The sequence below is a fragment of the Sturnira hondurensis genome, unplaced genomic scaffold (assembly GCF_014824575.4).
Source record: "Sturnira hondurensis isolate 20B ecotype Veracruz unplaced genomic scaffold, ASM1482457v3 Scaffold0013559, whole genome shotgun sequence".
Classification (NCBI taxonomy): Eukaryota; Metazoa; Chordata; class Mammalia; order Chiroptera; family Phyllostomidae; genus Sturnira; species Sturnira hondurensis.
The window spans coordinates 2,454,434-2,472,660 of NW_028086190.1; the positions used below are offsets into that span (position 1 = coordinate 2,454,434).

At 39.7% G+C, this 18,227-nt stretch overlaps 1 protein-coding gene across 2 annotated transcripts in view; it reads right to left on the bottom strand.

Moving 5' to 3' along the window:
• The window catches only part of ADAMTSL1 (ADAMTS like 1), a 437,788-nt gene that overhangs the window by 187,921 nt on the left and 231,640 nt on the right, over positions 1 to 18,227 (bottom strand). For both annotated transcript variants that reach the window (XM_037061917.1, XM_037061916.1), the window contains 2 exons: positions 7,725 to 8,026; positions 1,859 to 1,988 (listed from right to left, as the gene is read on the bottom strand). In XM_037061917.1, coding sequence (XP_036917812.1) covers positions 1,859 to 1,988; positions 7,725 to 8,026 — 432 coding nt within the window. The remainder of the gene's footprint in view (positions 1 to 1,858; positions 1,989 to 7,724; positions 8,027 to 18,227) is intronic.

Below are 18,227 nucleotides of genomic sequence, written 5' to 3' on the forward strand. Positions count from 1 at the left end.
AACTTAGCCATTGTCAATACTGTGAGGCTGAGAAGTAACACCTTGGGTCCTGTTCCTCCTGCTGCTGCAGGGAGGAATGGGTTTGGTGGCTACAAACCCCAGAAGATTTTGAGCTAGTCCCAGGTACTGACTCCTCGACACTGCCTCCACTCATCCTAGCATTTTGATGTCATTACAGCACTAGAATGTGGTTGGGAAGGCTGTCATGTTTGTTTGTTTTTAGAGTAATAGTAAATAAGCAGACAGAAATGACATCTATTATCAGCACAATAAAGCAGCAGTAGTAGTCCTCATTCTTCTGTCTGTAGAAGAATCAGGAAAACAAAGAGTCAGGGGATATTTGAGCAGGATGTGGTGACCTCAGATCATTCTGCAGATGTGGAAATACAAAGGGCAGGCGCCTTGCCCAATGCCACACAGCTAGTGGTGACCGGCCTAGGACGGGAAGCCGGGCCTCTGGGTTTCTCAGCCAAGGCCCTAGCAGGCTGTCTGTGCTGTGGCCACTCAGCGTCTTCCTATACGGGGACAACACTGTCCGAAAGAAGGGGTTTGTACCCCTTGTCCATGTAATTAGGTCTTGGGTTCACCCTACCGTTGAACAGTACAGTGAGGACAGAGATGTAGATCAGGTCAGACGGAAACAGAAAAGGGGTTTCTCAGTGCTCCATGTGCTGGATCTAGCTTTTCTGGGTCCAGCCCTTTTCTCTGTTTTACTGGCTGCTGTTCCTATGGGTGGGGTTTTGCTGCTCCAAGCAGTGACTGGCTAACTCTCTGGTTCCTTTAGAGAATATGGCACCAGTGGCCCTCCTTACTTCTGCCTGTGAAAGCAAAGCCAGGACCACTATGCAGATCAAGATATAGAACAACTCGGGTGACTAGAGCAGGAGAAGTGTCACTGTGAGATTACGCTCTGATCTGATTGGAGGAGGCCCGTAATCTAAGTCCCAAAGAAAGGCATCTAATTGGCTGAGAAATATATAAGACAAGGGGTATCAGTTTGACCAGCAAATTATTGTTAATTCCTGAAGGCGACACTGGCTTCCTACAGGATTCTTTACAGAAACAGAAGAGATACCACCCAGAAATAGCATTCACTCCCCTTCACATCTAAGATATGACCTTATCTGGAAACATTCTTCATTCCACTAGTCGACTTGGAAGTCTGGCTTTGGTTCTTTAAACACCTCCCTTTGAAACCAGAATCGTAGATGAGATGGTTTAGCTTCTACAGAGATTTGCTCCAAAGCAGTGTCTGAAAGCAAATCTCTCAAGACACCATAAAATTGTGTGGACTGAAAAAGAGCGATTGGATTGGTTAGCTAAGACTCAGGGTTGGGTAATAATGAGACCCAGGCAGGGCTGAACAATAAAATGCTCTAACTGATTTTACGCAAGTGAAATGACACACACATACCCCAGAGAACACTCTAATGAATCTGCGTGCTTTGCATACAGGTTTACAGTGGATCAATTATACCACCCAGATGCCCCACGAGCCAGTCTGTTCCTATGCTGTGAGGGCTTGGGGCACAGGCTACAGGGTGGCAGAGACCATGAAGTCTGTGGTCAGTTCATACTCCCTCTGGAGAAAGCAGCGTGTGGCACGTACACATACCCGCCATGTTATGAGACTCGCTTCAGTGCACGGAGCCTTCTGGACCCTGAACATGACCATTGGGCTGGAATTCCAAAGCCCTGGTTTCAATTAAATTTAAGTGGATTTGACTCAAAGTTTGAACTGATGCTAATTGGTTTTCAAAACACTGTGTAACAATAAGCGTTCTGGTCTTGCCCACGGGCAGGCGCACCCAGCTCCAAACACGCTCCTGGGGAGCAGGGCAGGCAACATGCCTGTTACCTTGATGGGCAGGGATCCAAACTGCAGGTTTTCAGGAACTTTGGGGGCCGACGACTGGTCACGCACAGGTTCTCATCAGCAGGCTCCTGCGTCTGTTTGTTCAGGCAGCTCACCACAGCCTCCTGGACACCTGCATACAAATCACACTGTCAGGCCAGAGTGGGCGGCTGAGGGGTGATGAAGTGTAGACAAGGCAGCTAGTGGGAGGTCTCTGTGATTGGTAGGACTCTCACTGCATATCAGAGACAGCAGTGTGCAGTCCAGGACTGCCCATCTCGTCAAACATTGCTTGAACTGGGGTCAGGCGTGCCCCTTGAAGAGCACAACTTCCTTCAAGAGGACAGGCTGCTACCAGAACTGTTGAAATGCTTTAAAAAAATGTCACCAAGTCTATAGCTGCCAATGCTGACATGTGATAATTTAATGCAGAAGGAGAGCAGGGTGACAGAAAAAAAATGGCCCAAAGATCTTCACACGTTCTATTTTAATCAACAGGAGATTGTTGTATTTGGAAGGGAGGCCAGGAGCCATGTTTGAATACTCAACAATCTGTACACTGCTGTTCTTCTGGGGCCTTGCATCCAGGACTCCCATTCTGGTTGGTTCCCTATTGATTTGGGTTCATTGCTTTAGTGACCTTAGGCAGTTCTTTTAGAAAAAAGAGAACAAGATGCATAATGACCGCATCAACAGCAGACAATCTTCCTCTACATCCCTACGTACAATGTTCCCACTGACATCTGCATGACCCTGACTCCCAGCTGGGAAAACAGGAGTTGGAGCTGTGATGGGCATGGGTGACTTGGCAGGCCTTATAGGGTGGTGGGCAGGATCCACCACCTTTCATGAAGCAAGGGAGCATCTAACTGGGTAAGGAAATGACCAGACTTTTCATTCCGGTTCCAATGATCATGATAGTCAAAGTCCACAGGTTGCACATTATTGCCAGGCATAAGGCTAAGAGCTTGGAATACACCATTCAATCTTCTCAACAACTCCATGAGGAAAGTACTATATCTATCCTCAGTTTACAGCTAAGAAAATGGAAGCTTAGAAGGCTGCAAAGACTTGCTAAGGTCACTTGAACAAACAGTGAAGTGGGGACTTAACCCTGGGGCTTTAATGGCTGACAGCGCTAACATTTAAAAATATGAAGAGGCTGTCACATCTGCTGGAAATCTGCAGGAATAGCTCAGACACTTGTCAGGAGTCATTTCAGCAGAGTTCAGTTTAAGGAACAGGCGAGACATTCTTGGTAATATGTTTTCAGTCATACATAGCTATGTATATAAAGATCCGTACATCTAAAGATACCAATCTGTAGTTACATATTTGTATAGTTACAGCAGAGTATGGAATAATCCATATAATTAGTTTTACATATAAATACACATATATTTTCTTATTTTTATTCTCTGCATTGCTTTGTAATTAGTACCTGATATAGTACAACTGACCCGTCACTTCTTAGCCTGTTGCTTTCCTCCTCCTATCTACCCTATGCTTCTCCAAGAAGTCATCACCCTAATCAACAGGCTAATGCTTTGTAAGATGATGCAATACTGGCTTAGGTCACTCAGCAAGACCATCAGTCAAAAAGTGGCATTTGAAAGCCAGAATCCATATCACCTTTCTTTCTTCCTAGTTAGTTTCATAAATCAAACATTAAAAAAATCCGTCACAATATTTACCCCGTGGCCATGAATGAAAATTGACTTTTTTCTAAGCTTTTTATGAACTTCAAAATTTCATTTAAATATATCATGGCCAGTTCAGAGTGGGGAATTTGGGATTCATAGGAGACATTCAAACCACTCTGTCATATTCTGTAATGCTGACCACAGGGTGTTTCTCTGGGTTCCAGCTAGGATGAGCCCTTTGAAACTCATGGTATGATGAGAGAGCAAAACATTTCATAAGAAATGGTTGATGTCATCACTGATCCTTCCCAGTGGAATAGTCTGGCATTATTAAGATAATGACCACAAGGTGCTGGGTGAGGCTCACTATTCCATTCCATGCAGAATCTAGAGCTGTGGTTATATTAAGAAGTGCACTAAGAAATGAAGTTTTCAATTCATTCACCGATGGTGTAATATTTAAGAGATACTATATGTTGCTTTACAATAAAATATGTTTTAGTTTTTTGATCTATACACATATTATCATTTGTGTTACTTGAAAATATTTCAGGTGTGTGTTTTTTGGGGGGGGGTGCATGTAGAAAGTCACCTATTTTCACTTTGTGAACTCCTTGTTTGTGGAACTGAGGTCCCTCTGAGACTTCAAGGAATGGGTGTAGCAAGGGTTAAGATTTCTAAAAAAAAATCAATGATCTTCTTTCTTGGATGTGTAGAACACAAATGTACATTAAATTAAAACGTTAATAATAGCTTAAAGATAAAAATCGCCTTCAGTATGGTTAAGTGCTGAGATTAAGCAGCATTTTAGACTTACTTAGTTTTAAGTTAGTATATTATAAAACAATATACTAGGCCCCCTTGACACTAGGAGTTAAATGTCTATTGCCAGAGGGGCCAGTTGTCTCAGCATTTTTAGGTGGGGCTTGGAGTGGGGGGGTGAAACAAAGGACAGAGTTCTGTCATAATGAAGTATCTGGGACCAGCCCTGTGGTCAACACAATACATTTTTGTGGCCTGACAAATGAAATGCCTGAAGGGCAGGGCATTCTAAGCATAGTGTGCAGTTCAGGCCAGGGGGAGGTGGGAAGGGGTGCCTGGAGGAAGGAAAGTGGAGCGAGGGAGCTGCTTCGAAATAGGGAGTGTGGGAAGTTGGAGGAGGGAGGAAATGTGAGGACTTCACCTGCAAGTTCATAGTCCACTTGGCCCAAGGGAGTGAGGCCAGGAAGTGAGAAGTTAGCTCATCCAGTTTGTGCTCTTTCCAAAAAGGCTAATATATGCACTTAGAAGGACATTCTAAACCAACACAGAACATCTGTTTAAGTACAGTACTTTGTGATTTTGAGTTTTCCTTTCTTGACAGAAGCAAAAAGAGAGAGCAGTCATAAGGAAAAGGGAATAACAGGTACAAGAATTCTTCATTCTTGCTAAAGTAAATTTCCAGTTTTCCCTCAGCTAGGGTTTAATATTGATTTTACCATCTAGGAGTTCAATGTCATAAAGTCTTTCAGTTCAAAACTGTTCTCCTTGACCACACCTATCAGTGCACAGAAGGGAAATGAAAATGTAACGAAGGTGAGAATAGGACACAGGACACAAATACAAACAGGTTAGGCTCACTTTAAATCTCCCAGAACATGGGATTTTCATCGTTGATCTCTCTCAGGATGGCACCATGGTTCCATGATATTCGATGGCAGTTTGGGGAACTGCAGTCACCAGCTACAGCCTAAACTACTAACCAGTTCCTTCTGGTTGCTAACTCTGCTAGGCGAAAGGTTACTTTTGTAACCTATCCAATTTCCTATCTTGAGATTACAAAAACCAATAAACTTAGCCTGACCGATAATCCAAAATTGATTTAAAATCTACCCATTAATCTTGCACATTTTGGTAGCCTTCAGCAAGAATGACTAAAAATACATAGAATGTGGGGGTGTATTTTGGTGAAAGATCCAAGTTGATAATACAGTGAAATATTACTGCCAAACACTGACTTCAAAATATACATGTCCCATGTGACAAAACAATTTTTTAGTGCATATGGGCATCATATGGCCCCATATACCCCAAGCATATTTTCACCACTTTGGAATTTTCAACTCCAACATTTTAGGTGTAAATATACGACCTTGGCACAGGGACGTTCACTGTAGGTAAGTATGCACAGTTGTTGACAGTTAAGACCTAAAACATTTCAGCAACTTCATCCTGCCCTGGATATAAAGGATGTGCAGTCTGTGTTGTGCAAAGATACTCAGTTCTTACACGCAGAGATCAATTGTTTTTCAAACACCCAGATCTTATTTCTAAGTCAATATCTCCCGAAAACATTTTAAATGAAACACATTCTATGTACTCTCTACACTTTGAATGTTATTCCCCCGGTTGATCAGCAGAATAGTTAGGCCCTTAAAGATAAAGGTATCTGCTTATTTATATATTCCATTACTGCATCTATTTTCTCCATCTGTTCCTAAAGTTCCAGGCTTGACTTATAACTGTGAACCATAACCAAGAGGCCATAAGTCATCTTTTTTCAAAGTACATTTGTTTTAGACTAGAGATAATGATCATTCAGTTCAGGTGATCACGGAAATTGGGGATAAACACACGCCGTCTGAACTCTTGAGTCATTTGTTTTGTTGGAAAGAAGCAACTGCAGCCACCAGCTGTGGCCTTTCCACATGACCTCAGAGCTCCTGCCCGGCTCTGAGACCACCACAGCGTTTTTGACACTTCTCTCTCATCAAGCATGTATGAAAAGGCGTCCTCAGTGTGAGTGTAGAACACCATAAGAACGCAGATTAGCTGAGTTCCAGGAAACTCTTACAGCATCAGATGGAAAAATTTAGGTTTTAAAAGAACAGGGCCCTCCATTAAACCTCTTAAGAATTTCACGGTTTGAAACTGGGAAACTTAGAAACAAACAAGAACCTCAAGGTCAAAACTATTAAATGCTTACTAAAAGACCTGATGGGGAAAACTGACTCTTTGCTAGTACTTGTTCCACTACCCATTCCTTTTCAACTCCATGGGAACAATTTGAGCACATTTATCCCTACACTTTCAATACTGACAAAAATGCCTTTTAAAAAAAGTTTTCTAAAACAGCTTGGGGAAAATAATTTTAATATGTATATGTTTTTTATATCACTTAAGTAGGAAACTTTGCTGGGGATGTGGGACCTTATCGTGCCTGAAGGGGCACTACAGCCAGTGAGGGCATTTGGCAGGAAATCAGCCAGTGTTTCCTCCCCATCAGAACCTCCCTTAGGAGCACACACACACGGAGGCTGCGATAGCACGAATCTACTGTGTTTCCTACAGTGGAAGGAAGACTGTAATCTTCCTGAAGGCTTAACTGTTGATTTAAGTGCCCTTTTCTCCCACTACAGTCTCGTTCAGATTCCACCTGCAACACAGAATCACTGGCTCTGTGTGATGACCGTGGGATACACCTATGAGAACCAGGTCAAAATACACAGAACACTTAACATGAACTAAATAACATTCATAATGAGAAAGCTTCAGGAATTCTCCAGGTCTCTAGACAGAGAAGTAAATAAATGGCAAGCCTAGTCCCAGCTGTCACTCACTAGTCATGTGATCTTGAACAAGTCACTCAGCTTTCTTTGTATCTTAGTTTTCTTATCTGCAAAATGGTGGCGGAGTCAGACTTAAATCTTTAAACTCCTTTCCAGTTCTGAGTAACCACAGTGTTAATTGCCCTTTACACACATTTTCCCTTTGTAAATAGATATCACTTCAGGAAATCAGCTGAGTAAATCAGCGGGACTATAACTTATTCTACGGATTAGAGGAGTATTTTGCCACCTTGGGTTCTGGCTCATCCCACACGCAAAGGCAAAGGCATGGATAAATAAAACTGAACATTGCAGGCATGGCTGGGTCAGTGTCAACTGTGTTTCTTGGTCAGAAACACCAAGATACACTGCAAAACACCGGAATCACAACTGAAAGTAAAAGAATCAGTTGTGTTGGCCACTCACAGCTAACAGTCTGAGAGCTGCTCAAGCCCCACAAGAAATACATCTGTGTTTCATTCAGTATGCTTTACATTTAGAAAGGCTTCCTCCCCTCCTCCCCCTGCTTATCATTCTTGGACAAGAGACAGTCACATGACACAGTTGCACACAAGGAGAGAGTATGCAGAAAAAGGACAAGAAGATGGTGGGGATCGGAGCCAGATTCCCCCTTCTTACCTCCTCCACATGACTCAGAGCACTTGGTGAAGCCCTCATACTCCCAGTCATACAGTTCATCAAAATCCTGCAGGCCACCGAGGAGGCCATCTGTCTGTCCTGGGTTAAACTCAGGAAGTTCCCCGTTGCATGGTCCTGCATAACAGGCTCGCTGGGATGCCGGCTTGGGTCCTTCACATTCGTCAACAGGCAGGTCAGCCACGGACTGAGAGAAGGACAGGAGCACCTGGCACTTGACTATTCGTACCTGGGTCCCCACACCACAGGTAACCGTGCAGGCCGACCAGGCCTCGGGGATGAACCTGCAGTCGGCAAGCAAACAAGAGGACAGAATGAGAAGCCCCAGGTAGGAGAGCCTGGGCATCATAAGGGGCCATGTCCCACCTGCAGGCATGGCCCAGTGCTGTCCCAGGATGTGCTCAGGGATCCGCCACCCTGTCCTTTAATGCACGCTTCAGTTTAGTTCATAAGCTCATTTGCCACTGTTCCTGGATTGGTTTCTTCCAGTGTCATAGGAGCTCCCAGCTGTAAGACATTCCAGCCACAGACCACCTGCTTTCCCCCTGCTTTGCACCCACAGTGGTAGCTCTTCAGAACAGGGAATTGGTGGTTTCTTCTCTCTCTCTAAATCCCAGCACTTGTGCCTGCTGCAAAATGCTGGCTATTCTTACACCAGACTAATACTGATACTAAAAACTATAACAAACAAACCCTTGGAGATATTTAAGGAAGTATTTTTTTTAGTCTGGATCTCATATTCTGTAACTTTTGTTGCTTTTCTGCACAATGTGCTTCCCAAGATTTGTTTATATGTAGAAAGAGTTTCGTGTTTGGTTGTTGCTCTTTTTTTTTTAAGTTTCCACGAATGAAGCAAAGTCTTACTCCTCACACATTCTTTGAATTAATCTGGACTACAGTTCTTTTTATATCAGAGAAAAATCTGTGCTACGGAGTTAAGGCTGCAGGCATGTGACAGTAAATGAAGAGCTGGGCATTCACATAACTTTATCCAACAGCCTCCACTCCCTAGCCCCCAAGAGAAGAGCCACAACAGTAAGAACTTAGTTTTTCTCTAAATTTTTCTAGAATTTTCCAAAAAATTTTTAAAAAGGCTTCCCCCCCCCCCCCACTAATCAACAATGGCCATAACTGCAATGACCTTGAGGAGGCCTAGGGCAAAAAGCCCAGAGGGAACCACTAACATTTTCAAAAAGTTAGTAAAATAAACTGGAGACAGACTAAAAATTTTTTTATTTTTCCATGATCCTATTGCTTTCTCACCTTTCTCACAGAGAATCGTGCTGAGGAGGCATGCAAACCTGGCTCCTTAACCTTGACTTTGGCAGAAAATGAAAGAACTGATAAGATGGTTATAGCATTAAACTCTAGTGAGTGCAAATGGTTCATAGCTAGTTTAGAGAGATTGAAAATCTAACAGGAAACCAATCACAGTTTTCAAACTGGAAGGAACAAAGCAAGATGTTGCCTGGGCCTGAGCCTGGGCTGTGTGTGGAGTAGAAGGTCTGGTGTGGGTCTGAGGCATGGAAGAAGTCCCTTCAAGGAAGGTCTGACATTTGTTATCCTTGAGGAGTTGTCCTCATGGAGAGATTGAAAGTCACATATAATCTTGTCAGGACGGTGGGTGAGGGGGGAAGGGCCCCCCAGGATTATTCCCGAGAAATTCTTCTTATAATGTTACCTCCCTCTCTTGTTTTTGAATTCTTGACTTCATCTTTTGGCACCTAGAGAACTTGGGGGAAAACAGTATCCTAAAAGATTTAAAAAGTCTTTGTCTCTTTAAATAATGCTACCTATAAAAATGTTTTAGAAAGATGAAACCAAAATCTGCAGTCAAAATAATCTTATCTCTCTTCTTACACATGCATATATTATGCCTTGCTCCTGGAACAAGACTCATGACAAACACACACTGAATTTCACAATTCAAGTGTAGACGTAAAGGAAAATGCAAAGCTAATGCAAAATATTAAACTATTCTGTATATAAGAAAAACCCAAAAGCAAGTGATTAATGTGCCAAGTTGACCATAATGTGATGAATAATGCTTCTTTAATAATGTGCTGAATTTTGTTTTCAGATACAAAAAGATGACAAGCTGTCAAAAAGAACTTTGCCCTCTTAGCTGCCCCTGCATGGTAAGGATTATTGTTCTGTCACCTACCATGATCCTCGTCAGTAACCATTACAAAAGGACAAGGGTCAGCTAGCTTTTTCTGTAAAGGGCCAGATGGAAAATATTTTAGAATTTGTGGGCCATGATTGTAGGTCTTTGTTGTTGCAACTACTCAACTCTGCCAACATAATGTAAAAGCAGCTGTAGACAATATTTAAACAGATCGGGTCAGCTGTGTTCCAATAAAACTTTATTTATAAAAACTGGGGTTGGGGTGGGAAAGGTGGTGGAAGGGCCTGAATTTGGCCTGTGGGCTGTAGTTTACCAACTTCTGCTTCAGAACATTTAGTGGAGATGCCAAACACACTGAGATTCATAAATAATCTCCAAACTTATTTTATGTGTTACTTTCCATCTTTGCCCACATATAGAAGCTTATAGGAATGACAAGTAGCTACACTGATCTACATTTTGTCTTCCAGAGGGAGTCCCAGATAAATTCTAGAATTTAAGTGAACAAACTAAACATTCAGCTCTCCTTGCATATAACGTGAATCGCTTTGCATTTGATCTCTTCCCAGGACCAAGAAGATATGCCAAAAGCCCACAAAGTAGAAAGGGCATGCTACTGAAGCCCCATGAACTTGATACAGTGGTTGAAATGTTTATTTTAAAGAATCTAAATGAAAAATGAAAGTGAGTATGCATATATGTGTGTGTGCATTTTTGACTATCTGAATATTCAGGGTTAATAGCAAGAACAATAAACATCTACTTTATGTCTCCCAAGTGAGAGTCTTATCAAATGTCAAGTAGCCCTGCTGGCTCATCTCCCAGCCCTCTACCCTAAGGTCTTCATCAAGCTCACGCCAATTAAAAACAATTTGGCTTTTAAGCGGTGCTGTCTACTAGCAATCGTCTTAATTTTTCTAGTGCACCCACTGTATGATATAATATACTGTTTCTCACTGAAGTCACAATATTATATTTCAAAAGATAAATACATAATAGTGCAAATGGTCAAATGAATAATAACTTTTTCATATGAAACTTTCCCCCACACACCCAAATCTCCCAACTGTGTATTTACCATCTTGAGCTTTCTGGCCACAAGTGGGAGGAAACAAGGTCAGGGAGAGGCCAGGCAAGTGAGCTAGGAGGTTTCAGTGTGACGTTGCGGACTCAATTTTAACAGTACTTACTGAGTTAGAACCTTTAACGTGGGATCTTTAAAATGAAGTCAATAGGTATTTAAAAAATCATTTTAATATACAAATGTGCAATGAAAAAACTCTGAAGTTTAATTTGGGTAATTTAAAAGTTCTTTTTATTAGCAGCACTATTATGGAATGAATAAAAAAATGGCTAGAGAAGTGAGCTCTTTAAAAGATAAGCTTAAACTTCAGAAAGGACTGATAGGATTTCTGCATTTAATCTTTTATCTCCAGTAAATTAAAAAAACTCCTAGCACATAAATAATTGATGCTTCTGTGTAGCCTTTGATTTCTAAGCTTAATTGTTCATCTCATTAACAAAAAGTGTATTCTTTAATTAGTTGTTACCATTGTCCTTTACACAAAGTAGAAAACAGTGATAATGAAACTCACTTGTAAAACCCCAAGTGGTTTAGTTTCTTAGTGGCTATTATGGAGTCAGGAGCATGGGCTAAAATAATAAAAATAATCATTTTTTAAAATGCAGACTCTGGCACAAATAACCCCCCCCTTTTATCATAAAATCTTTTATTACAAAATCATAAGCATGTAAATCTGTAATATAACAATATCACACACAAGCACACCATATGACATTTTAGGTGAAATGTTCAAATTAAAACTATAAATTGTTACACCCATATTATTACCCTCCCAACCACACTCAAGCAGGCCTTGCTTCTGCCAGACCCTGTATAATGTTAACAGAACCAATTCACTTTTGGTTAATTAGTCTCATGTCACTGCAAATCTGAGCCAGAGTTAGGCTCTGATTTTAACCCATCATTAAATGGTCTATAACTTTGATATTTAACTTTTCCTTTTCTCCTCTCCCCTCTTTTCTTGCATACATATTTGTTTTAAAAAATCATTGGGATTATTCAAAATTAGAGTAGCTTTATAGGTTTGTTATTTTGAAGTTGTTACTAGCCTCACCTCATGCTCTGGTTTCAAAAAATGCAAATTGAAACTTGCAGAAAATTAACTAGGGATACTTAATTCTGGTTTGGTTTTCAATCTCATCACATTTGAGTTACAAGTCAACAGAGACTGTACATTTTTTCTCTTTCCTTTGGCATATGTTTGTGTATGAAAGTGGTGGCATTGTATCAGAGTGAGAAGAGAGAAGGAAATAAACTGAACAGTGTAGTTATAAAACAATAAACAAATACAGTAGGGTTGCAGGATACAAAAGTGGCACACAGAAATCTGTTGTGTTCTTATATACGAACAATGAAATATAAGAAAGAGAAATGAAGAAAACAATTCCATTTACAATTACATCAAAAAAGATAAAATGCATTGGAATGAACTTCACAAATGAAGTGAAGGACCTGTGCACTAAAAACTACAAGACACCATTAAAAGAAATTGAAGAGAACACAAAGAAATGGAAAGATATTCTGTTATGGATTGGAAGAATAAATATTGTTTAAATGTCCATATTACCCAAAGCAATCTACAGATTCAATGCAATCCCTATCAAATTCCGATGGCCTTTGTCACACAAATATTGTAGAATAAAAAATCCTCACATTTGTATGGGACTACAGAAGACCCTGAATAACCAAAGCAATCCTGAGAAAGAGGGCAAAGCTGAAAGTATCACATTCCTTGACTTCAAACTATATACAAGGCTACAATAATCAAAGCAGTATAGAATTGGCAGTAAAACAGACACACTGACCAATGGAACAGGTCTGAGAGCTCAGAAATAAACCTATACTTATTATATATGGACAACTAATTTTCAACAAAGGAGTCAAAAACACATGCAACAGAGAAAGAAAATTTTTTCAGTAGTGCTATTAGGAACACTGGAAAGCCACATGTAAAAGAACAAAACTAGACTGCTATCTGATACCATACACAAAAATTAACTCAAAATGGAATAAAGATTTAAATATAAGACCTAAAATAATAAAATACATGGAAAAAAAACATAGGCAGTAAACTTATGGACCTTGGTCTCAGATGGGTTTTTGTGAACTGGATCCCAAAGGCAAGGGAAGTAAGATAAAAAATGAGTAGGACTATATCAAACAAAAAAGTTTCTGCACAGCAAAAGGAACCATCAACAAAACAAAAAGGCAACCAACAGAATGGGAGAAGATATTTGCAAATGAGACTTCTGATAAGGGGCTAATATCCCAAATATATTACAAATTCAAAAACAAAAAACAAATACTTTGTTTAAGAATGGTCAGAGGACTTGAACAGACACTTTCCATATAAGACACATGCAAATCCAAACCATAATGAGATACCACCTCACACCTGTTAGAATGGCTATTATCAATAAGACAAGAAAGGACAAGGATATGCTGGAGAGGATATGGAGAAAAGGGAACCTTCACACACTGGTGGTGGGAATGGAATGTAAATTGGTACAGCCACTATGGAAAACAGTATGGAAGTTCCTCAAAAAATTAATTATAGAACTATAAAATGACCCATCAATCCCTTTTCTGGGTATCTACTGGAAAGATTTAAAAATACTTTTATGCATAAAATGTATATGTACTCCCATGTTCACTTCAGCATTATTCACAATAGTCAAGAAGTAGAAACAACCTAGTTGTCCTTCAGTGGATGACTGGATAAAGACGTGGTGCATACATACAATAGAATATTACTTAGCTATAACAAAGAAATTACTGCCATTTGCCACAACATGGATGGATATTGAGAGAGTCATGCTAAGTAAAATAACTCAGACAGAAAAGGACAAGAACTGTATGATTTCACTCATATATGAGATATTAAACAAAAAGCACCAGTGAACAAAGAAAAGAAATCATAGACACAGACAACAGTATGGTGGTTACAGAGGGGAGAGAGATTGGCTGGGGTGGGGGAGGGTTTGTGGGGAGAATGAAGAGGGTAAAAGGACTCGAATGGTCATAGAAGACAATGGAGTATACAGACTGTTATATCATATTATAAAGCTTTACAACTGAAATTCATAGACTGTTACCAACCAATGTTACCTCAATAAATTTAATAAAAAGATAAAGTCCTCTCAACGTTCCAATGAGTCAGACTGCTGGCTCTTTTAAGAGCTTGGTGCTCTAATTTGATTCTCTGTTAAAGTCGTCTTAGAGTGCTGACCTAGCTGTGTCTGACATGGCTCCAGATAAGATATTAGAAAGAGTCTTACTAAAGGAGGGACCCTGTTGACCAACACACTGGTGTTATTCTTTAACAGTAAGAGAAAAGCCAACAGGACGATAGCTAATAATCCGTTTCTAGGAGTGGTGGCCCCACATTGTCTGCTATTCCCAACAAATTCAGCCCTCACTGCCCTTGCTCCCAGTGGTATCTGGTGGGACTGATCACACCTTTCTTCTTGGATTACTTCCCCATCTTGATTTACAAGACATCAAACTCTCCTGGTTTTCTTTTCTGGTCATTTCCTTATCAGTCTCCTTTTCTAGATCCTTCTCCTCTCCTCAAACTATATATTGCAGTGCCCTGAGCTCAGTTTTGTGCTTTCTTTTGATGTGTTTAATGATTCTTGGTTTCAAATACCACCAATGTGAAGGTAACTTCTAAGTATAGTCAGCCCTCAGAACCCATGGATTTTGTACCCACAGATTCAACCAATTGTGGATATAAAATATTGGAAAAAAATTGTTAAGTTTTCATGGCATGTACTATGTACTTAGGTCTATGATGGTTATGTGTGTACTAAACATGTACAGACTTTTTTCTTGTCATCATTCCTTAAGTAATATAGCATAACTATTTACATAACAATTACATGTTGTATTAGATATAATAAGTAATCTAGAAATTATTTACAGGGTACAGGAGGATATGGGTAGGTTATAGGCAAATACTATGACATTTTATGTAAGGAACTTGAGCATTCACGGATTTTGGTATCTGTGAGGGGTCCTAGAGCCGGTTCCCTGTGGACACTTAGGGACAACTGTATTTAATCTCCAGTCTAGACATTTTATCTGAGCTTCACACCCAAGCAGTATTTTTGTTGTTGTTGTTAAGATTTTACTTAGGGAGGTATTTTACTTTTTGAAAAGAGTAAACACTAATTTAATATAATTAATTTAGTTATCAAAAACTTATATAGTTCTTCTTATGCGCCAAGCACCATTTTAAGTTCTTTAGAAAAAAGGTTAAATCTGCGTGGGCCTGCGAACCAACAACCGCAGTTTGATTCCCAGTCAGGGAACATGCCTGGGTTGCAGGTCAGTTCCCAGTGGGGGACGCATGAGAGGCAACTATACATTGATGTTTCTCTCCCTTTTTCCTTCCCTTCCCCTCTAAAGGTAAATAAATAAAATCTTTAAAAGAGTTGTTAAATCTTAACAATTTGATAGGAACTATTATTATCTCCATTTCATGTATAGTTGAGGAAACTGAAGTATAAGTCAGTCACAAAACTAGTAAGGTTTTATGCTCTTAACCCCTCCTTGACATTTTTACTTTGATATTTCAAAGGTATATTCAACTTAAAATATCCAAAATTTAACTCTTGATTCCCTCCTCAGTATTTTATTCCATCACAGCACATTATTCTACTGGCCATCCAATTGCTCAGGTCGAAAATTAGAAGTTATTCTCAACCCCTCATTTTCCCTAAAGGATTTCCAAATTCTATCAATTCTCCCTCAAAAATGTGTCAGAAATTTATTTACTTTTCTCCATCTCCAGTACCATCACACTGATACAAGAATAGTAACAGCTAATACTTACTGATGTGTTTTAAGCACTTTGAATATATTAACTTATTATATTGTAGTTAGGAATGAGTACTGTCAGAAATATTGTGAAATGGGCAGAAGAAATTACTGATTGTCCTTCAAATGGAAGGCTGGCATTGCTCAGCAGATTTTCAGGCCTTGACTCACTCAATGGAAGTGGAGTCTTTGTCTCTGGCTAGTCTATTCTGCAACTTCATATAGAGAGAAGTTTCCTTGTAGAGGGACAGTGATGACACAAATGTTTCTTGTCAATAGTGATGAAATATTGGTTCTGTCCATGCCAATGGAAATGATTTTGTGTGGTAGAAGATATAGGCTTTTCTAAATACAATTCTCCTTTGCACTACTTTTAACATTTAACTGGGTCCCTCAATAATTTATGAATGAAGTGAAAATTTTGGTGTGTGCTCATTTTACATTTATATGAGACTTGATGTTACCTTTTTGAAATTAATTTTTTAAATTTTTTCAATTACAGTTTACATCCAATATTATTTTGCATTAGTTTCAGGTGTACAGCAGTGTTTAGACAACCCTATACTTTACAAAGTGTTCTCCCTGGTAATTCCAGTACCCACCTGGCACCATCCACAGTTATTACATTATTGCTGACTGTATTTCCTATGTTGGCAAACATTAACAGTACTATTTTCACCCCAACTTCTAGATGATAAAATTGAAACACACAGATTGCTAAGGTCACACAGGCAAAGTCAAGATTCAGACTGTGGTGACTCCAGAATCCGAGCTCTCCACCCCCTCACCATTCTGGCTCTCAGGCTGCCACATGTGCTATGATCCTTGAAGCTCATCTCTCTCTCCTGGACCACATATAGCCACTGGTCAGTTTTCTTTCTCTGTTAGCCCTTTCCAATTAATTCTTCATGCTGTAGTCAGGGTGGGTTTAAAATGTAAAGCTTTTAATTGTTTACTATAGCCAGAAAAAAGCCAAACTTCTTCCCAAGGTAAAATCATGCCATTCTCCATCTTCATCTCCCATTCCCACTGCAGTCCCTAACCCCGTCTTCCTTCACCTCCTTAAATGTATCTCATTCTTTCCTGACTCAAGATGTCAGCATGTGTGGGTCCCTCTTCTCCCACCTCTCAGGTTGGAATAATTCTCACTTGTCCTTCAGGTCTTAGCTGACATGTCCCTGCCCCCAAAAACGTCCCTGTCCCTGAGACCCACTGAGGCCCCCATTGGGCTCTCTGAGAGTACCTCTTAATTTTCTCATAGCTGTTATTAGTCTTCAAGAACCGTGTGAATCTTTCTGTAATAGTTGTCTCCCTCAGTAGACGAAACCTCTGTGAAGATAGAACTTCACATAATACTTAACAAACCTGTTTTTTCCCAATGGATAAACAGGAGGGGAAAAGTTAATATTATCAGTGGCTGGGATGGGGCTTCTTCTTGGGCTCAAAGACTGAAAGCAAGCTAGCGAAGGAAGCAATGGCTTTGAAACTCCAAGAAGTTAAATCATGCCTCTCAGTTCTGAGCACTGGCATGAAAAAATAAACCCTTTTTCCGATTATATAAAATTCTTTAAGTGACAAAATTTAGTAACTGTGTGGTGGACTTAATTTGTTTTTTATTTCTTATAGCTGTATTCAGGCAGATGTGCTGGCCTCATTTCATCTCGATGGGGTGCTGGGTTATTACAAAACAAATGTAGCTTAGGGCGAGTTTAAATAGTGTGTCCATCACACTTTCACTTAATATTAATAAAAATGACATTTTCTAAAAGAAAAGGATTTTCAGACACCTTTGAGCCAGAGGCTCAATTACCTTCAGTAATTTATACATGACTCTGTTCTAGCATTGCCTTATCAGACCAGCAGCTACCCCACAGCAAATGCTCTGGAGCAATGGGAATTTTTTTCTAGGTTTGAGACATCCAAGGAGAGTTCTTTTTCTATTTGCTCTTTAAAACTCAATATGCACAGAGTTTTAGGAAAAAGAGAAATCACTAATAGTATGTAGCAGATGCAAATGGAGCCGAATTACTCTCTTCACAAGAGAAAAATGGGAATATACACTTGTTTCGGTTCATCTTTCTCTCCCATTGCTTTTCCGGCCTATGTGAAGAAAACATTATTTAAAAGTTTGATCTTTCTTTGAGGCTAGTATGATCATTTAAAAAGCCACATACCAGGGACTAAAATGCCATTATAGCTTACAATTCTATTAGTATATTTGTAGCATTAAGATTAATACAAGAATGTAGTTTACTTTTTAATTAATTTTTTTCAATTACAGTTTACATTCAATATTATTTTGTATTAGTTTTAGGTGTATAGCATAGTGATATTTTCAGTACCCAACTGGCACATACATAGTTATTCCAAATTATATTATTGACTATATTTCCTATGTTGTATATTACATCCCCATGACTGTTTTGTAACTACCAATTTGTACTTCTCAATC